The following is a 23,133-nucleotide window of genomic DNA, read 5'->3' on the forward strand; positions in this document are numbered from 1 at the left end:
TCCTCCTCCTCCTCCTCCTCCTCCTCCTCCTCCTTCTTCTTCTTCTTCTTCTTCTTCTTCTTCTTCTTCTTCTTCTTCATTTTTCAGGGATGAGACCTGAACCCTAAGTAGTCAACCCTAAATTAGGGCAACTCTCAATGTGTGTGTGCCTGTGTGTGCCTGTGTGTGTATGTGTCTTTGTGTGTGTGTAATATATGACAAAAACAATTATAGAAAAAGAGTAAATGAATTTGAGATGGGTGGTTTTGGGAGGAGTTGGGGTGGAAATGATGCAAATACATTGCACTTATTTATGAAATCCTCAAACAAATAATATAATAACAAACCAAATTAACCGCATGTCTACCCCATTTCAAACAAGGTAACCAAATATATGTGAATGGAAGAAAATATGGGCAGAACCCAGTGGTCTAAGAGTAAAAAGACAGCTGGTTATTTTGTTCTATTCATCTTTTTATCAGTTATAAAACAGCTCTATTGCTTTCACCATGTTTATAGTGATAACCAAAATATGTATGCATATACATATAATTGGGGGCCAGTTATTTTGGTCCCTAACAAAGTTCCTTCATGTCTTGAGTTTCAAACCATCACCTTGTTAGGCTGACATTGCCTTTCCATTTCCATTTCAGACATAAAATCCTGTTGATAGTGTCTGAAAAAAAAATCTCCATATGCAATAGATTTAAATGCCTTCTGCCACAAGAACATTCTCCTTTCTCTCATCTTGCTCTACTAACAACAGCTATTTTGAAAATCAAATTAGTTTTTACACCTGTAAAAGAGAAGAGTTTTTCTTATCAGCCACAACTAGCTAGCTTAGGACAATCACAAGGAAGTCAGAGCAGCTGGCAATACCTAATAAAACAAATTCCCTATCTCATCCCTCCTGCTTCCCAAAGATGCTACAGATGGGGCAGCCACATTATTCTGGAGGTCTTAGAATTCTGTTGAGTCTTTACATTTCCACTTAAATGTCTGGGGAAATTCAGTAAAAAAAATTTTAGAGTAAAGTAAAAGAAGACACTAGGAGGGTGCACCCAGCAGTTTCATTACCTTCTCTGTCTCAACCAAACAGAATAAGCATGTAGATCAAAGATCAACCAATCAACTGTATGGATGATGTTTCTACTCCATCCACCCCCTGCTGCATCTGTGGCAGACATCACTAATTGATCATGACATTCCCACTGAGTACAAACTTGGCCTTAGAATCTTTCCCAACACAGTGCTTCTGGCAGCCAATACCAATCAATGGCACTTGGCAAGGGGAAAGAAAACTATTTACCATAACAGAAGCTAACTACTACCTTTAAAATTCAGAAAAGAAGTCCACAGACAGAGCTGCTTTGAACTCAGGGTTCATCAGGAAGCTGCTGTCAACATATAGCTGTTTCCTAGATAATGGAATGGGCAGAGAGTCAGACAGATACTATGCTTCAACTGCCAGTGAAGAAGCACCAGGATTGGTGGCAGCAGAAGTAGCTGTTGACAGAATCTGAAAGTTAGTTCTGGTGTTTATGCCTCCATTTTCTAAATCCTACACCTGTACCAAAAGCAGTATTTATCCAATGTTTGCTAGAGTAGGAGTGGCTGAGTTGGCAGCACAGAGCAAAACAAGAAATATCACATGTGAAGTTACCAAAGTGGCCACAGCAGAGAGATCAGCAATGCTAGAGACTGTCAAGACTTGAAAACTTGAGAAGCTACATATGCAGCTGAAGCCATGGGTCCCTCCTCGTGTACTCGTTGGTTGGTGATTTAGTTTCTGGGAGCTCTGGGGGGTACTGGTTAATACATATTGTTTTTCTTCTATGGGGCTGCAAACCCCTTCAGCTACTTGGGTACTTTCTCTAGCTCCTTCACTGGGGACCCTGTGCTCAGTTCAATGGATGGATGTGAGCATCCACATCTGTATTTGTCTAGTTGGTCATCAATGGGAGGAGAGGCCCTTGGTCCTGCGAAGGCTCTCAACCCCAGTGTAGGGGAATGCCAGGGCCAGGAAGCAGGAGTGGGTGGGTTGTTGAACAGGGGAAGGCGGGAGGAGAGAGGGGATTTTCAGAGGGGAAATCAGGAAAGAGGATAACATTTGAAATTAAAGAAAATTTCTAATAAAAATAGTAATAATTAATAAAAGAGTTATTTGATTTTAAAATAAAATTAAAAAAAAAAAGAAAACTTGAGAAGCAAGGAGAGGTGGCCTTTCTAGAGGCTAACATGAACCGAATGCTTATACAAGATGCCGGCTGTCATACTCAGTCTCAGTTAACACTCACAGAGACTCAGTCGCTGACTTGAACTTGAATTTGTCTAACATCAAAGCCAGGTTTTATATAACATCACCAAGATATGCTGCCTTTTTTTTTATCCTAATAGTGTACCTTTATTTATATTTCTGCTGTTTATAAAGTGTTTAAACTCAAGTTGAATTGCATGCAGTTGCCATTATTTTTGTAGGACACAAATGGTTAAATACTATAAATACTGTATTTCTACTTGTAATTTGTTCCTTGGAGTAGAAAAGTAATCTCATTGTGTAGTTAGGAGTGTAACCTGAAAACTGAAGAATGACCAAGGACACAAAACGGTCCTGGCAATCGTGAGGTAGGAAGGAAGAGGTGTGAGCTTCTTCTTTAGTCTCTTATTGGTTTCATCAATGCTAAACTTGCATTGCCATCTGACCACGCCTTTGACTGACGTCTTGCTTCTCTCTCTCCACCCTGTTCCAAACTGCAGTGTAAATATTTCCCTTCCTTAAGATTGGCCAAGGCAACTGAGCCTACTCAAAGCCCAGTCTCCTTTCCATGGATCACCTATGCTGTTCACAAGAGTAATGGCACTTCTGTGATACCCCTTCCCACCTTTAACAGCCTTTAGAGAGCTAAATCTTCTAGGCAAACACTTCCTTAAACTGGAAAGAGGCCTCACAGGAGTTCATTAATAACTCCTTGCCTTCTCTGTGGTTCCTGATGCCTTTAAGCAGTATATTCTAGTGAAGATTACTAAGTGGGCATTTCTCACTGAATAGAATTCTGTCCATACATCGAATAGTGGATGTTGCTACATAATCCTTCCTCCTACCAAGTCTCCTCCTTTATACTAAATATGAGACTTTATACTCCACACCTTTTAGCTCTTCCATGCATCTCCTCATCTCCTCATCCCAATTCTCTCTATTGTGTAACACAATCTTGCTTCACCTCACCTTCCCTACATAGTCGCTGACACCTTGCTTAGCAAACTAACAACACCCTTGTGACACATCTTTCTTAAAGATGCCAAAATATCCTATATAGATCAGCTGTTTTCCTTTTGTGCCACTTACCAATGAACATTCTTTTTCTCAACCAGCTATTAGAAGATATCTCAAACTTCAGAACACTTACTTAATGCTTCCTATGGCCAAACCCTGTCCTGAGCACTAGACATGGGATTATTTCTGTGCCTCAAACTGATTGTATTCTTGCCAAGACTTCACGTATTGCCAATGATCAGAGAGAAAAACAATCCTGGTAAATTGGTTTCCACTGTACCAAATATTCTTTCAGTGAGACAAAGTATGAAGGATTTTAATTAATAATATGAAAGGGTATTCCCTGACAGAAATAAATATATTATATAAAATGCTAAGCATGTCTAGATTTCATAAAATAATTTCCACCTGCCTTTCCATACAGTAGAGTACTAAAATCTCAAACTTGTAAGTAAATTATTTAAAACTAAAAATTCCCCAGGGTTGTGGAGTGCAGCTGCTGTGTACACTGCTTGCCTAGTAAGTTCAAGGACTTTCTTTCTTTGCAAACACCACAAAATAAATAAATAAATAAACAAATAAACAAATAGATAGATATTAGAGAGATGACTCAGTGGTTAAGGGCACTGGGTGCTCTTCCAGGGGACTCAGGCTCTGTTCCTAGCACTCCACATAGTGGTTCATAATTGCTTCTAACTCCAGTCCCAGGGATTCAATACTCTCTCTGGCCTGTACAGGCACTGCATTGAATATAGTGTACAGGCATACATGTAAACAAAACATCCATCAAATAAAAATACAAAAATAAATAAAATCTAAAACAAATCCACAAAAATAAATAAAAGAAGAAAACAAAAGTGTTTTATAATACCTTTAATAGAATGAACACAAGTTGTGTGATGTGTTCATATTTATAAATTAGAAAGACATCTTTGCATGAAGACATTCAATATCGACCTGGATGTAATGATGCGTGGATGTTCCCTTGGCACTAGTGGGGCTATAAATAGAAATATCATTTTGCAAATCAATGTAGCAATGCGTGTATCAGAATTTCCTAAGATATTTAAGTGCTTACTTTTGGCATTAACTCCTATTAAAAATCTATTTTGAGAAATGAAATTTAAAAATAAAGATTTCCCCACACCGCTATTTCAAAATAGTCATATTATAGAACAACCTAAATATATAAAATTACACATTTGAACAAAAATTTCTATTTACCTACTCAAATGAATATTATACATTACTGATAATAGACTTTGAGGCATTACAAAAACCAGATTATCTTAGGTGAAAACTTAGGTTTTAAAATTATATAAGGATTCACTGCCATACATAAGGATCACAAACACATGCTTATATCTGTAGAAAACAAAGCTATAGAGATTTTCATTTTAGAACTATGAAGAATTTCTCAGTTGGCTTATATCTGTGACATTTCTAACTAGATGACATTATTTTTAATCATAATAAATATTTCTCTAATGGAAAGTCAGGCATTGGTACATAACTAGGGAAGTTCTATTACCCCTTTCAGAAACAGAGACTAACTCCATGAGTTCTGCACACTTACAATTAATGCATCCCTTTCAGCAGGAATTTTACTAAGGTGAACGGTTGTGGGTCTTCTCAAACCTGCGACTGTCTGTTGGCCCAGTGACTGGCACTAGGTAAGGTGATAAATTTTTATATACATGAATATATATGAATATGAAAATTTGTTCCTGTTAAAAGACACCAATTTAAGTTTCTAGAAGAGAAACTATCAAATGTGTGCGTGTATTATTGCAAAGCACTCACAATATCACAAAAAATCCTGAAAAATAAGTTTTCATTCAGATTATCATCCCTCAAAAAACCATGAAGTATGAAGCAGAGGACTTTATGATACCACTACTATGATTTAAGCAAGAAAAGATTAACAGATTTCTGGTTATCACACTGAAATTCAATGCCATGCCTTCTGTCTCCTAACAAAACTGTGATATTTGAATAGATATTTACATGTGTCATGCAAAGGTAAGTTGTGAATCAAGAACTGTGTGTCAACTTTTCAAACAAGCTCACTGATTATTTGTCTCCGCTCATAAAATAGGAAAGTCTCTCATACAGATATGTGCATGTAAATGATTTTGCTATTAATATATGTAAGCTATAACTAATTTAAGAGATCAAGATAATAGCTAGAGAGATGGTCCATCAGCTATGGGCATGCCCTGTACCTCCAGAAGACCTGAGATTCATTCCCAATACCCAATTCTGGTAGCGCACAACCACCTGTGACTCCTGTTCCAAGAGCATCTATTGCTCTCTTCTGTACACCTTGGGCACCTGCATTCATGTGCACAAATCCACACTCAAACACATATAAAAGTAATTTTAAAAAGTAAAAAAAAAAAAATGCTATAAAAAAACCCAAACTTATGTATATGCTTACAAGTGAATGCATACATGAATGTGTGTGTATGTGTGTATGTGCAATCTGCATACATATACTAATTATATGCCATGAAATGAACTACTCTGCTACTTGACCAAACCCTGCAATCATGCAGTAGACCTTTGATAAGAAGGTAACTTAGCCAACTCAAAGTATGAAATTAAACTTAGCAACAATGACTGTGGTACATGTAGGCACCACAGTTCTGGTTGAAAGCATCCTGTGTAACTTACTCTTCCTTTATCCTTATCAGCAATGGCCAGAGCCAAGAACTCTCTGGATTAGACATCCTAAGATTCACTCTGTGGTGGATGTTAAGACCCTCAACCTAAAGCACCATTTGCAATCAACACAGAAGTGTGTATAGGAACCTTAAGTTAGTCTAAGAGTTTGTCTTAGCTCCTTTGTCTCCATGTGACACAAGGACTAGACAGAGAAGTTCAAAACTCTCAAAGGATGAAGACAAGGGCTGTTGCTGGAAAATATACAAGAACACTGTGGCTTGCTGAAAAGCCATATTTTCAATTTTCTCCTTAGCTTGAAAGATAAAAATACTATAGATAGATAAATAGATGATAGATACATAGATACATAGATAGATAGATAATAGATAGATAGATAGATAGATAGATAGATAGATAGATAGATAGAAAGATAATAGATACATAGACACAGAGATACATAGATAGATACATAGACATAGATAGATAGATAGATAGATAGATAGATAGATAGATAGATAGATAGATAGATAGATAGATACGATAGATACGATAGCATTATGCTGCTAAATGTGGAAAACAGTGAGAAAATACACACAAAGTACTGATAATAAATCTGAATCCAAGCATTGCCTCTGTTTTCCACCTTGGTTCCCTTTTACACATTATTTAATATCACTAACTCTTATTTTCTCATCTCAAAATTGAAAACAAAACAAACAAAACAAAACCTACCCCTATCCTCATGCGGTCACTGTCGGCTCCACTGAAAGCATTTAGATGTCAAGCACACTTACTGGGTGGGAAATTAAAGATGTAAATTAAGTTCAAAACACATTGTATAAAATTCTTAAAGAATTTATAAAAGATATTGTTGATTTAAATAATAAGAAACTGGAAAAAAGTTCAGTTCTCATCCTACTAATGTCTGGCTGTCTTAACCTAAAGTAGAGCTCTTTGAGAATCCATCACAAACACGTGCATGAGAAGGTCTGGGCTCCTTCTGATAGTCAATGCTATCTCTTTAAAACATTTTTCAATTCAAGGTTTCTTTTGTTTTTGTTTTTGAAGTAAGCAACTGAAGACACTTGGCAGATATCTTCTTATCCAGTTCCACTTGTACCTTCATTCAGTTGATCCCTCCTAAAACATAGCCCAGTATTGAATATGTATTTCACAGAGAGAAAATCTGACTGAAAGAAAAGCTTACCTGCAGTTCCAGAGAGTTCCACACTTAAGGTTCGCTCAATAGTCTTGTTCTCAAATGGGGAACCCTTGGGGTCACTGGAAGATATGGCACATTTATAAAAACAAACTGAAATGGAGTTGCTGTAGCCAAATGTATTAGAACCCCCTTCCCTTTCTGAAAATGCTTGCATTTCTTAATACTTACTTTGGTGACTCTGGGGTCAGAGGAAGAGATAAGGTTGTTGGTTTGGCTAAAGGAAAGAAGAAGAAACTAATTATAAAATATTGAGTCCTTTTCAGATCGACTTTCTGCTATGTTTAAGTAAGAAACAACCAGGCAACTGGAAGAATAAACTAAGGAAACCCCAGGTTGTTGGCTAAAAGTCAGACTACAGTCCGTTATGCTAAAACAAACTCCAAACAACATTTGAATCAGTGCAATAGCATTAGAGAACATATACAAACACAGAATTTCCCAACAAATGCACCATCTCGTTAAGGACACAAAATTTGCATCATACCATCAAAGAGAAATATTGTTTTCTGTTTTTAATTTGGAATCAGTACACGGTTTGTTTAGACAAGGAAACAGCAGACTAACTACAAGGTGACAGATCGTTATGAATATTCAGTTGATTTTACTCCTAAAACTTATAGTTTTATATCTAGCTCTGAGAATAGGAAATTTCTATGAGATGACTAAGGCCCAAGTAATAACCATCCTATTCACTGAAAATTAGTTGAGCGATGATGACAAATTGTCGCCATTGACCCAGATGGCTTAAATGGAGTTTGCATCCCAAATCTGATAGACAATAGAAAACATCCTAGTTGTCAGTTAAAAGATCAATGGATATTTCTCTAAAGCTCACTCTTCCATTCTCTCCTTAAGTGTCACCTGATCTCACTCCCTTTGATGTCTTTTCTCAACAAGAAATACATGATTAAGAAACTTCCCATTCTGATAGGTTAACTGCTCCTCCATGTCAGTCCTCTACTTTGAGTGGGAAGAATATAGATGATGAGAAATATATTATGTATATATATGCTTATCTATGGAGATGTATGCATGTAAGCTTTTGTCTTTTTTTTTTCTGTTAACTACTTTCAGAAAGTCAAGAGGTAGTTAGTTCCATGTGAAATGAAGATCATAGATTTGAAACAAAGAGTCTCTACAATAGTTTCTTACTTTACGGTTGGATACTCTCAGACACAAAGATGCTAAATGATGCCTACAGGACCATAAAATGGATTCTTGCCAGATTTAGGTACTCCGATATTTCCTTCCTCCTATTATCAAAAGGAATTAAATTTAATGCACTTTAAACTAAGTTAATCATCCCTAGTAATTAAGGCCCTTTGCAATGTAAAAATATTATTTATGTCCAAATTAGTCTGGAATAAGGTACTTTATGTGGAAAAATAGTATTTACATATTTAATTTGTGGACTAGGACTTAGTTTTTAAACAATTGAGTAGTAAGTATATCATCTATCCGATGTGCATCCAGAAATATGAAGCTCACGCTGTCTTCTACAAATTAGGTACATTGATTAATTGGCTTTTACATATATACAGATAGATGAGCTGATTGTACATTAATTTTTGAGTATGCCTAATTTAATCAGCCTTTCAAAAAGAATGAATTTATTAACAAATTTTATTCACTTTTATGGTATTTCTCTAATAGCCAGGATAATTTACACAGGCTCTATAGAAAATATCATCCAATAAGGAACAACGAACTTTTAAATCACACAATAAATGCACATTGAAAAGCAGAAATAGAGATGTAGAAAAGACACGTTAAATGCTTATACAAATGTTTCAAAAATCCAGATAGCTAGGTACAGGGAAGCCTAAAGCAACAGAGGAGAAGAACTGGCCACAAGCATGCTCAAAGCCAGCAGAGGCAAGTAGGTAGTGAAAAGTGTGCTCAAAGGGTTCAGTCCTGCGGCCACCCTCAGACTAGAACCCTGACATGAAGATTGGAACACACAGGTTATCTCATGAGGGCCACTAAGTTCATTTACAGGGAATGTCACTGGTGCTATTCCAAGCACTGCCTGACCACAGGGTGCAAGGCCCTCACGTCATGCTTCATGAAGATGCTATTTTTGAGTGAATAGATGATACTCAGCACACACTATCAACTAGGCAATTAGCATGAGGAACTAAAAAGTTCATGATGCCATAGTACAACAAAGAGTAGATCAAAAGCCCAATCAGGAACACATGCCTAGAACCCGGAAAGAAAGTCACCTAACCATTCTCATCAAAGGATCTCTGACTGTTCGTGTGAGTTCTACTTTCTAATTTTGAATAACTTAACTAATTTTGGAGAGTAAGCACCTATTGGTTATTAATAGCATGCCAGGCTTCATTTCTCCCAGGCGTCTAATAACTATGGCATTTCTTTTTCATTTGAATCAGCAGGCTTTGTCCTGTGATGAGCCTTTTAGGACTTACCACAAATTTTTACTTAAAAAAAAAAAATCTGCATATTGCCTGTCTCCCTCAGAGATTCCATCTCCCAGGAACCTATTTAATTGTTCAATGCCATCATTTGTAAAAGTTTACAGTAATATTTACTAGTCGGTAAACTTTAAGAAAATCTCAAAATCTAAAAGAATACGAGGGAGAGGGAGAGGGAGAGGGAGAGGGAGAGGAAGAGAGAGAGAGAACTTTAAACTACATGCTTATTGACCAGATTCCTGAACATGGGATTTCAAAGAGCCTAAAACTCTCAGTTCAGCTCCAGGGAATGAATGGAGCTTGGTGAATTGGTCAGGAGGAGCCTTGGCCACCTCAGTCACTCACTAGATCAAGTTTAGTGGGCTCCTTTTCCTGGGCCTCCAACATCATCAATTTGTCTACTAAAACAAAACCAACACACAAATGATGGAGAGTGTGATGGGCAGCTAATCCTGGCAGGCAAGGCTGTAAGGGCATTTGGTCCATTTAGTGACATTTAGTTCTCCAAAGTGACAGGAAGAGATGAACAGCAAATTTGACACATCTGACAAGGAAAGAACAAACACAAAAATCTAATGGAGAGCCAATTTAAAATATTAAAGGAAAATTCCTAAAAGTACTCTAAAGTAGGAGGGCAGAGGAAGTACAAACCCCAAGGAAAAAAAATTTATTTAAAAGTACAAATTTATTCAACTCATTAAAACTTTAAGAATTATATAATAATATTTGGCATTTGGGGGCATATGAATAAAACTGTTACCTTCTTTTTCCACTCACATTTGAGGACTGGAGGGCCAGAGCTAAGAAATAAGTCTTAACTAATAATCTTCTCAAATTCTTTCTTATGACACGGAATAGTTCGGTAATTCTGCGAAAATGTGCTGTCAATTATTCTGTCACCTTTGCTAGGTTTTATATTAACTATGGGAATATTGACATGTTGCTGCTGTTCCTTAGCCTGCAATGACTATTCAACTGCATAAATGTTTTTAAACATCAAAAAAATATATCATCATCATCTCCTAAGCAGCAGCTGCATATCTGTATGAAATGATCACACTTCAAACAAGACAGGGTCTACTTAAAACCCTGAAGCTGTTGTTTAGAGAACCGGAAACACAAGAGAGGCATGTTTGTAGCTACTACAGAATATGTCTGCTTCTAGGACATGATTCCAGGTAGTAAGCAGAAGCTGGTATCTTTTTAAAGAAACAATTACTTTCATCAAACTGTATGCTTCCCGGATTTCAACATTTGGAAGAGGAAGAGGTGAGAGAAAAAAAGTGTTTCTCTGCCAAGAGAGAATTGCCCCAAATCACCAAATGTGCCTTGGAAGCACCAGCCTCCTGGATACATATGGGACTAATAAAGATCACCCCAGATGTTTTCTTTAATCTAGGTAATATTTTCTAAATACACAAGGCAGAGGAAATCAGAAATTTCCAAAACTCTTATATGCAAAGTAAAAAAAAAAAAAAAACAAATCTGTGAGCATAGCAGGTGGTCTGGAGAGATGGCTCAGTGGTTAAGAGCACTGGTTGCTCTTCCAGAGGATCCACGTTCAATTCCTAGGTTCAATTGTCAGCTCCCAACTGTCTATAACTCCAGTTCCAGGGGATCTGACACCCCCATAGCAATACACATAAAGTTAAGTAAAAAATTAAATAAGTAAATAAAATAATAGTTTAAAAAAAGTAAAATGAGAATGCATTTAATCAGAGAGACTACATAATGCTATTTCCTGCTTCTCGGGGTAGATGGAGACGTCCAGTGTCTCATTTTTTCCATGACTAGAAAGGGAAAATCAAAGAGCCCCACAAAGAATTGGCAAAGGATCGCACTTAACAGTCAATGATCTCAGTAATCCAGATGTGTATAAGCCTCAAAGGTATTGTGATCCCGGCAGCCCTACTCCACCCAGCTAACAATCCAGGTGTCTTTAGAGCTCATTTCTCATGCTACCGATCAGCTGAACGGGATGCAATGATTACTCTGTGTCCATGGAAGACCTTCACACCCCGTCTCTCCCCTTGCCTCAGACAAACACAGTTGGGATGAAGTGCGGGGTCCCTGTGTTGAAACTTCACCCCTGCGTTCAGCGCCCCTGCTGGCTGCTCGCTCTTCTTGGACCAGCCTACCTTGAGCATGTTGCGACTGTGGTTGTGTATGGGACTTCTTTTTGGAAGCGCATTTGTCTCTGCTGCTGTTCCTGTTCTCTGTGGGTTTGGTGTGAGGAGGGTCATCGTTTGTGGTCAGATACTTGAGAAGCTCTGAGCAGGGACGTCTTTGTGGCTTTTGCTGTTGACAAATGCTCTTTGCTTTATTGCTCCATGAATTCTCGGTCTTAAAAACAAGGCATAAAGAAAGCTAAAATTAGTGAAGTGAACCTTATCAGAAAGGATATAGGTTTTCTGAAGAGATGAGATTTTTTTCGGCAAAGTGCTCAGTCTAAGTGTACTGGATCTATGAGCTGTGAATAATTGTTTGCAGAACAAGGGAGAAAATTACATTTAAAATTCCTAAATGTCATTTATGCAGCTTTTTATTTCATTTCTCCTACATCCCGATGTTCCTACTCAGCAACATGTAACTAACAAGACCCTACAGCGCCTTTACTGTGAGGAAAGGGGGAAAAAAGCTACTTTAAACCTTAATTTACCGCTGACTGCTGAAGCCCAGTATTCACAACTCTCTTAAGTACCCCTTAACGCTTCGCTTTCGCTCACAGCGAATGGCAAGACAAACATTGTTTAATACAGCCCGCTAACTGAATTATGTCATTGCCAGCCTTTTCTCCAATTAATGGCAGAGATGGATCTTTCACAGTGAATATGAAACCGTCTTTCTCAGGTTAAACAGCTGGCAAAACACCCACCCTGCATCTTAAAGTCGCCCACAGACCACAGCTACCAGTCTGCCAGTAAATTGTGTTGTCGGGCAGACCACTGCGTGTATTAATCAAGTGGGAGAGGAACCACTCGTTCTGATAATCAGAAAAACAATGAGTAAGGGGAACTCATCCTAGATTCCCTAAGCCCCAGTACAGTGTTTGGAGACGCACTTTGTATCTGCTTCCCCGCTAGAGGCAGCTGCCAATCCCGGCTAAATTAATCCATACAAACTTTAGGTCTGTTAAACAGAACCGTGCAACTCCCCCAGTCCCACCCCTATCCTCCCCACTAATAAAAATGCTTGCATGCGTACCTTAGCAATGGCAGGGTTTGTTCTGATCCTGTGGGTGTGGTTTGCATGGTTCTGAGTGCTAAGACCGCTGCATTCATTGTAGCTGAGCTGAGTGTTGGCTGGTGCCAGTAGGAGCTTCTTAAGCTAGACACACACCAGAAAAAGGGAAAGCAAGAAAAGTTACACATCTTCTAAGCTTTGAAGAAGTAACTAAAACTTGAATAGAAATGAATTATATTTCTTTTTAACTATACCACACTTTACCCCAGAATGATAAAGGAAATATTTTCGTTTAAAAGAATAAGAAAATACCTAATTAAAAAAAAAGGATTTAAGATTACAGAACTACCTAGGAAAACATTTTCTTTTCTCTTATTTGAAACTTGACATTGACACCCTTAATTTTTAAATGATTTTTTACATAGAATAATGACACAACCATTCCTAAAGAGATTTGCAAGCAATATCAGGCTGGCTGGCCCACCAATGCTTTGAAGGGGCAGAGGTTAGGAACAAACCCTCCCTCTCTAGGCCCTTCAAGCTTACATGGTAATCAATGAGAACATCTTCTTCATCATGTTTCATAATTAAACATATTAAATGTATGGAATTAAAATAACATGTGGATTAGGGCAGTGCCTATCACTGGAGCAAGAAGGGAAAGAAAGGATTTGTCAATAGAATGCTGTTCAACAGCCCAGATATGAGCTGTGACACCAGCCAAGTATTTGTTGGTTCTGTTGGTTAGTGTCTTTGCTTTTGGAGTCAGGGCCCAGTATGCAGCCCTAAGAAGACTCCAACTGGGCATACTTCTCCCTCAGCCTCCTAAGTGCCTGGATGATAGATATGTGTTACAGTGCCTGGTTTTACCACTTACTGTTTTATCAACCCAGTTTCTTCATTGGTGTGGTTCACTCTCAAGAGCCACCCTGCTCTGACATGTAGGATGCCTTTAACTGAACAACACTTCTCAATTGAGCAAACAGTATAGATGCGAATCCTCATTCAGGAATTAGTATACTAGACTACAGAGACAGTGACACATGGAAGGCATGGCGATTGAGGGGAAATTTACACGCGTAACGTTTTCCCTCAAGAGCAGACATCTTAGACTACAAAAGTGAAACAAGCAAATCATATGGAGATTTGCCCATGTCAAGTTCCTCCAGACTTAACAATTTGAGAGAATCAACCTCCAAATAGCATGCCAGAGTGTTTTATTAAAGTTAGAATAATAGCGTTCAATAATTTACACAGCATTGCTCTTCCATGAGACTTATGGCAAATGACCATGAATGGCTATCATAGATGAGGAGACAAACTGTACTCGGAACTAATAAAATTCTGGTCAAGCATTTTGTTGAAAATAAAAGTCACGTCTCATGGCCAACAAATTTACTCCCCATTGCCTACCACAGATTTCAGTTACTTGGGCTGCAGAAGAGCTATTATTGTCCCATCTTCATAAAAAATGCTGATTGAAAGGTTTAAGCTCCAGCATAGTGCCTGACTTTGCAATTCTGTTTTTAGAATCATAGGCAAAGACAGGTAAACATTAGTATACAATCTGTTAACAGCAAAAACATGGAAAGAAAAAAAAACTAAATATTTCACCATGCTGGATTGCCTAATAAATCATAGCCTCTCCATAACAAAAAACAAAAAACAAACAACAAACAAACAAACAAAAAGAACAGTGTGTAACCTGTAACCACTAAAAAGTTCTGTATACACTGAAACCATATAAACAAACACCAAATAAACCAGACATGGCAGATTGTAGTTACATACTTGTACATACACGTGTACATACACACACACACACACACACACACGTAATTCTAATAATTTCAAAAAGAGGCTATTAATTCAAGAATGTGGAGCATGGGGAGCTTAAGAGGGACATGCTAGGAATGGCTTAAGGAATGATAGAAATGAGGAAATTAATAAAATTCTATTTTAATTTAAAAAGCATAAAAAGAAAAATTCAATGACATGTCCATCTTAAACCTTAAATTCAAAAAATAGTGAATCATTTTGATATAATGTTTTAAAAATCACAGGTGAATATTTAGTCTTTTTTTTTCCTAGACCTGTACTGTAAGCTTTCCCCACGAGCTTTAATAATTCTAAGACATAGAATCACATCTACAGGAAAGGTAAAAAATTGCTTTTATAAATAATTTTCATTTCATCATATAAGATGTACTATTAACACTTTTAATAGAGGATTACAGAATGGGCAAATCTAGGAAGGGTTGTGGGTTTTTCCCCTTTTGGTCTGAACTAAGAATCCAAACTGTTCCTATGCCATAGTTATGCACTGGGCAGCCAAAGGCAACTCTGACCACTGTTAAGTAGTAGGAAGGGTTCTTACTAGAGACGGCTCTTCTGCCTCCTGAGGGGGAGGGGTGCCGTCAGGCATGGAGGAAGGGCTGGCCTCGTTGTCAGTGGTCACGGCTCCATCTGTCAGTGCATCAAATGAGGGCAATCCGTCTTCATCCACGGGGAGACTGTCCAATGTCTCTGTGAGGACCGCTAGCAAGTTTGCCTCATTCTCTTCATCTATCTTCTGCAGAAGCATTAAAAAAAAAATACAGAAGACATGAGTGGGTTGACATGAGGAAGTAGACACCATGATTGATCATCAGAGGCTGAATATGTCCAGGCTGGTGAAGAAACTGTATGAGAAATCTTCAGTTCCCACAGCGGAGCACAAAGGATGTGTCTTTCTCAAACTCTTAACTCATGTTTAGTCTGAATCATATGATTAGCAAATACATCTACTGATCTTGGAACTGTCTGGTTTGACAATCTGCTAGGTCAATTCTTAATACTGTTGTATTATAGCCATTTTTATATCCTTATGCCTTCTGTTTCTAACTCAGGAAATCTCAAGCCCTGAGAGAATTTTAAGCATCATCTAATCTTCATATACAGTCCCTAGATCTCTCACACAGTATGCCACTCCAAATATTTAGATAACTTTGCACTCGAACACCATCAGAAACTTTAACAGTATATACTAAGGGAATCTACACACTTTTGTGATTTCAATTATAATCTCATCACTGCGCACTCACAAATCATTTATTTCTCTCCCTGACACCTCTCCAAACTTAAGTCATAAATCTCTGCCTACTGGATACTTCTACCACATTATAGCTCTCTTGTCTCCAAAACCCAAACTTGGGACCTTTCAGAGCAAAACTGTTCTTTCTCTTAACTTCTTTAGCTTGACTATCAATTCTTCAGTTTTGCACTCTGCAATATCTGGGTACCTTGCTATGAAGTCAGTTGCTAAGGAAACTTTCCTTTGCAAGGTATCTTCACCAGACTCATTTCTTGTGCCAGAGGTATAACACCAGCATGAGATGATTTTTAGTAGGGGCTTCTGCAATGTATTGTAGTTCCTGCATGAACTCATTTTCATGTGTGCTCATACAAAGCTAATCTTGAATTGTGTCTTCCACAGACATTATTGAATGCCTTAGTCATTGGGGATGTCATGGTAAGTATTGAAAATAGAAAAAAAAATGAGACTGAACTCTTCCCTCTACTGGAAAGGAAAATAATCTATAAACAAATTATGAGATAATATTAGTTTGGGGTCTCTGTACAAAAGCTGGGATGTCAGTATCTGTTAATATGACAGTGTGTTTTTGACTATGCATATAATCAACCAGCCTCAGTGCTGGGCACATGGAAGAAGCAGTCAATAGTTAGTTGAATAATTTATTGATGGTATTTATTGACACACACAGAAAAGGTGTACACCACTTTTCTTTCTTTCTTTTTGCATTCTACATTAAATGTCCAAGTTGACCTGTTTTTGAAGGGTCTTTCTTCTTTTCTTTTCTTTTCTTTTTTTTTTGTCAAGTTCTGTAAGCTATGACATTAACAATATGGCTAAATTATCCCACATGATTCTATTACAAAATGCACCTAAGTTGCTGACATCTAATGAAGCTGGCGATACCCACACTTCCTCTCTCACTAGCACTGAACTCTAGTTAATTGACCTGACAAAATTACAAGAATCACAGTAAAAGACAGCTAATCAGAAAATCAAATTGTATTACTAGAGAAATTAGGCAGGGCCTTATCACTTAGACATTCTATTTTCACAAGAAAAAAAAATAATGTTTTCCCTTATTACTGATCACTTTCTATCTGGAAGTCAAGTGACAGACTTTATTTTCTTTTAGATTCAAGAGGTCCAGAAGAGCCATTTTATTCTCTGTGGGTGTTAATATTTGCATGTGGCATGTCCCTACTGTCCCTGAATTTGAGAATATAGTCATGTACTTTGGGGCACATTACAGTTTAACACATGGATTGAATCTTAACTTCTAATGAAGAAGAGAAAGCCAACCAGAACTTCACAGTCCCTTTCAAATGGCACATTTACTTCCATCAACTGAACACATCAAAGTCTATAGATCACAATAACAACAAACAAACAACCCTCAGTCCACCCAGCCCCTCTGTATCTTTCCATATACTCTCAATAATAAATATAGGGAATTATTTTCCTTTTTTTTTTTGCCTACTAACGTAATCTAGTATCCAAAAATTCTGATGACACCATCTTGAGTATCCCTAAATTCTAATTACCTACCACCTGGCAAAAAATAAAAAACAAATGCAAATAATAAACTTATTAGTAACATTGTGTTTAAATAAAATATTCTACCAATTCTTATCAAAATAATGAAATTTACATTACTATAAGTTACTGTATTTTCTAATAAAATAATCCTCAGAGATTTCTCAAATACACATGCAAACCAAGGTACAGATTCACTTTTATTAAACTAAACACTTTTCATTTATGCTTATCCCATTTTCAAAAAGGTTCAGTTCACTGAATTCAAAAAAGAAAAAAATAAGAATGTTTACAAATAAATGAATAATTTTGTTTACCCTGATTTAAAATTTGTGTTTGGCTTTCCAGTGGTACTACAAGCTGCTATTTGCTTTCAATCACAGAATACAATAGCGCCTTGGCTCTATCCCTTGTGTAAACAAACTCTGATAATTCCAATCAAATCAAAATGACAAAGAACACTTAAATGAACTAGTTTTCACAGATTTCTTTAATAAGCACGAGTGAATGTATACCACACACAGTGGCAGAAATATTGGAGCTTGATTATGTCATAATTAATTTACAAGATCTGATTAAACCTCCAACTATTTTAATTCTCCTCTTTCCTGAAAGCACAACAGGAGGGGAGGGCTTGCAAAAGGGAGGTTATCACAGAAAATGTGTAGGTGTTGCTGAAATGCTTGGGTAGAGGAGGCTACTATTCACCCAGTACACACCAGTAAGAGCAGCCATTTTTATACCATGTTAACTAAGAACATGCATTATGTATGTTTATTATCCTTGTATGCTCCAAGACCATAATGGTTATTCTGAGTTTTGGAAGAATAAATGTTATGATCCCAAACTGTTTTTTTATTCATTATGAGAGCCTAATGATATGCCTCTGTGTCAAAGATCAACACATATTCTTACATGCAAAGCTGAGTGGATGCTGTCTCTCACTGTGGCAATTTCAATTAGTTTTGTGTGAGTTTCAGTAGTCATAGTTCCAGAGAAGCAATGGATGTGACAAAGAGGACTCTGTTAAACAATTAATGTCACTTTCCATTATTGCTCTGGTCCCAATTTACAGAGCAAATAAATCAAAGTCGCCGCAGATGAAGCACAGCAGCCTGTACACACATGTCTGTTGATATGTAACAGAGAATGGCACTGCATGAGCAAGCCTGGTGACATTGCAAGGTGACACAGCCTTGGCCTTTGCCCTGATCTCCAGTCTCACTTGAAATTACAATTTTATAAAACAGAATATTTCTCAGCTCTAGCCAAAAGAGTGGTTCTCAACCTGTGGGTAGAGAGCTCTTTGGGGTCACATATCAGATATCCTGTATATCATATATTTACAGTTCCTAACAGTAGCAAACTTACTGTTATGAAGTTGCAAGTAAATAATTTTCTGGTTGGGGTCACCACAAAGTAGGGAACTGTACTAAATGGTTTCAGCATTAGGGAGGTTGAGAATCACTGATTTAAAAGATTGAAAAGTAGGAAATGGAGAATGAGAGCCACCAACACTAGTTGTGTGGAGAGCACCGACTCCATTGGATGCCTTCTAGCAGAAGAGACAGGAAAGGCCCAGTCAACTAGCATCTCTATAGTTTCTCTGAAGCTATCAAGGGCATTTCGACAGGGTGGGGGGAAGGTGACAGGGTGGGGACAGAGGGTGGGGGAAGGTTTCAACCTTGGCTTCTCCTTACAGAATACAATTCTGCTGCTAGTTTTCTGACCTAAATAAAGGTCTGTGAGACTGTAAAACTCCACTCTCCAAAGGCTCTCCAGGAAGAAAGGAGGCACAGCAACAAAACCTCACTCCAGGTGTAAAGAATTTCCAGTGACAGATGATACATTGGCTTTTACACTGGCAAGCCCAAATCTGGAATCTGCAACAATTCCTAAGCCATGCCTCGTCATTAATAAATAATGGTTTTGAACAGTCAACAGAATCCGGAGACTCATCCCTGCTTTTTGAGACTCCAGTGTCCTGAAACGACTTGTTCACTGAGTGTGACATAATCCAAATGGCACAGGGGAAGAAGGTAGACCATGTTCCTCTGGGTCCCTAAGATCAGCTGAAGATTTAAATCCCAGACTCCAGGACTGAACTGGGATGTCTTGCTTTGTTGCACAGTAGCAAAAGGACCTTCCAACTGCTAAAGAAGAAAGACATGGTGGTTGGGCACACAGTGCATTCAGCTCATCCAGCCACATACCCTAGAGAGCAAATAAATCCACCCAATCAGGAGAAGATGAAGGACTCGGTTGCTAACTGACACCTGGAGGGAGAAACACAGAGGAAAACAGCATGTGGCATCCCAAAGGTTTCTAAATGCAGCCTATTATGGAAGGACCGTGCCCTGCTTATGATAGTAATTTTTTCTGCATCTTGTAGAATTGCAATTACACTCTGCATCCCCAGATTCTCACACTCGCTTGATCTCTGTTTGATAAAAATAGTTTAATAGCCATTTAATCACAGCTTCATTATCTTAGCTCTCTTAATGTGAATTAGGCCATGAGAATTCTGGCTTCCTCATTATTCAAATCATCAATAAGAAGGAAACTGGAGGGGGGGTCTTCTTATCACTCATTAATCAATTTCAGTTTCTTAGGAACTGTTGACTCAAAGATCAATCTGTGTGAGAGGTCACTTAACCTTCCAGTGTCTCTACTTTTCTCTATGCAAAGTTTCAGGTTTTCTGCCTCATTCTTGCTACAGAACACCTTTTTCTTCTTATGTATGTATGATTAATAAGAGAAAACATGTCAATGCAATTTGAGAATTCTTCAAGCTGGTTCTCAGAAGCATTTTCCAGTATACATACCCATCATCTTGATTACCCACATTTGAATTTCTTCCTATGTGCACAATCTACCACTGGCTTTCCACTTTGGGCCAGCTTCCCCCAAGTACCCAGCATGCCCTAGGCCTCTTTCTTGCCCTATCCTGCTGATTTGGAAACAGCTAATGAAGATGAAATTAACTTCTACTTTAAGTGAGGTCTAATTAGGAAGGGAAATCTGCTAGAGTAACATCTGGTAGTGTATTCCAAAGCCAAATATAAATGACATTTTTGGATTATCCACTATTTTGGATTATTCATTCCACTACATCCTACCAAGAGTTCAAGTAAGTAAATAGAGAAGCAACTTTTATGATGTATTTGAAAGCCCAAATGAGGAATCCAGTTGATCATAGGCACCCTTACCTAAATCTCTCAAAATGCACAGAGTTCTTATATGAATTGGTAGACAACAATAACAACAACCAAGTCTACATTATGAATTTTGAATTTGATGCATAACATTACAGGGTTTGGAAGAAGCTTCATTCAAAGTAAATTAAGGTTTGTTGTTGCTGTTACTGTTGTTGTTGCTGTTGCTGCTGTTGTTCTTGTATTCTGAAATGAAGTAAAAAGACAACAATCTAGACTCACACCTCCCTGTAGTCAGGGCAACCCCATTTCTCCTTTTAGTGCTTGTTTGAGCTCCCAGAGTCATCTTGGTGGAAAGAGGAGTGAGATGTGTTGACTTTGTTCAAACAACTTTTTTCTACCTGCTTTCTTCTTTCCCTGCCTGTACTGTCATAATCCACTATGATATTTCTTGCTTCTCCAAGCAGGGACACCAACAGCTGGCCTGCCTCCCTTTTCCAATGATCAACAAGAAACAGGTAAGAGCTCCACATCGCCCACACAGGGGATCCTAGACCTTTCCCCATTATGTAAGCAGAGTTCCTAAAATATCTCACTCACTTCTATTTACCATATGGTATATATAACTTAGAATAAGGAACTGACATTGAAGGTAGAAAAAACAGGACATTAAAACCCCACAAGCATATGCAAGTAAAAGACAGTAATTTCAAACAGACCTCCTTAGTTTACAGCATACATTATAAAATACTTCAGTGTGTTTTCATATTTTATAGAGGCATCAAAGATTTGCTTATTGCCATTTATCCTTAGGACCAACAGCTTCCGCTGGGTGCTAAAGTGCTAAACTTTAAGGGCCAAGAGAAAGAATACAAATTTTAAACTCATTATCTGGGTACACATACAGACCATGTAATATATACTTATAATATCCCTCTTAGATCCCATGTATGCACATATATATGTGTGTACATGTATATTTATGTACATATATGTATATATAAAACAAGTACACATTTTAAAAACAGTACATTCTATATCTATATCTATATCTATATCTATATCTATATCTATATACATATACATATACATATACATATACATATACATATACATATACATATACATATACATATACATATACATATATGACTAGGTACTGTTTTATACTATATATAATATATATGACTAGGTACTATTATTTATATTTATTTTATATTTATATATATAAAATAAAATTCTCTAGTCTGTTCTTGCATAGTTACTTGTAGTTGAATAGATAACAATATGTGATCAGCACTTTATACTCTGTCTCAGTTATGCATTTCAACTGAGGGATGCAATGATCAAGAACTAAGGTTAATACTTTCAAAGATGAAATAAAATGCAAGTGGAAATAAAATACAGGGAAATCTGAAGATTCTTTTTCTTTCTGCATGGATATATTTAGATCTGTACGAATCCATTTAATTCCCATGAATACATATGACCCTACTTAAGCAAGCATAAAATTCATATTCACATCTGTACTTAGGTTCCACACTAACTTATTAACTTATATCACAATATTCATGAGCTAATAAGCATGTAGGGAACATGTGGAATTCATTACTATGAAGCCCTTGTAGGAACCAAAGTGTAAACACAGAAGTTCAATAGAATGGTTGGTGTGGGCAAAATGAGCTATTTCAGATGAGAGACAGGAAAGCTATGCTTCATATCTGTTTCTCACAGTAGGAGGAAGACGGAACAGAGTGGTGGCAGGACGCTCAAGAAACTCGACAAGAGCCAGCAAGGCATTCCTTTTGACCTTGGATGTAAATGAAGAGAAACATCTTTGCAGAGAGTTCAATGACACCAGACAGCAGACTAAGAGAACAGATGCTCCCATTCTCAGCTGCACAGGTGCCAGTGAAGATACTCAAATCTGGATGCATGGCACGATCAAGAATGACCATCTTCCGCTGTCAACACAGAAAACTAAGTAGCCATGATAAAAATTGGTCAAGTCTCATCCCTTTCCTTGCCAGATCCTACTCAGGCCCCTTCAGATTTCCAAAAATAAAACCCCAAATCCAAATGGTTTACATAGTAGCTAGGTGTTCACCAAATGAATTATTATCCAATGGTGGCCAGCCTCACAGGGCTGGCCCACACCATCACAGTTTAAATGGGACATGTGGTTATCCCTTTCTAAAGGCAGCATCATTTCAGCATCAATGCCACCATTTACCTGGCTGAATTCTTGTCAACTGCTCCACAAAGCACCAGGTATACACTTCTGGGTCTTGTGCATTTGATGTTTCCTAACCTTATAAGGCTCTCCTGCAGCTGACCACATGTTCTACCCTCTTTTTCCTTCATTCACTCAAATAGACCCTCTTAGTGAAGACTTCCCAATGATGCTAGTTACAACCTTGCCACCTTCCCTAGCCTATGACTCTTTGACACTTGTCTCTACAGCTCATCGTGTATCTTAGTGACTTTGCTTGTTCATATTCTATCTAAAACAACATCTCTGAATTTGATTAGCATTAGTATACTTGGCTTATAGAGCTGGGAGTGCATTTGAATGGTAGAGAGCTGGACTAGTATGTAGGAAGCTG

At 37.7% G+C, this 23,133-nt stretch overlaps 1 protein-coding gene across 4 annotated transcripts in view; it reads right to left on the minus strand.

The window, feature by feature from the left end:
* Positions 1 to 23,133, minus strand: part of Ppargc1a (PPARG coactivator 1 alpha) — a 662,401-nt gene that overhangs the window by 29,144 nt on the left and 610,124 nt on the right. For all 4 annotated transcript variants that reach the window (XM_021162167.2, XM_029477626.1, XM_029477627.1 and 1 more), the window contains 5 exons: positions 15,141 to 15,335; positions 12,785 to 12,907; positions 11,719 to 11,923; positions 7,311 to 7,356; positions 7,128 to 7,201 (listed from right to left, as the gene is read on the minus strand). In XM_021162167.2, the coding sequence (XP_021017826.1) occupies positions 7,128 to 7,201; positions 7,311 to 7,356; positions 11,719 to 11,923; positions 12,785 to 12,907; positions 15,141 to 15,335 (643 nt within the window). The remainder of the gene's footprint in view (positions 1 to 7,127; positions 7,202 to 7,310; positions 7,357 to 11,718; positions 11,924 to 12,784; positions 12,908 to 15,140; positions 15,336 to 23,133) is intronic.

This window comes from Mus caroli, chromosome 5 (assembly GCF_900094665.2).
Source record: "Mus caroli chromosome 5, CAROLI_EIJ_v1.1, whole genome shotgun sequence".
NCBI classification, from domain to species: Eukaryota; Metazoa; Chordata; class Mammalia; order Rodentia; family Muridae; genus Mus; species Mus caroli.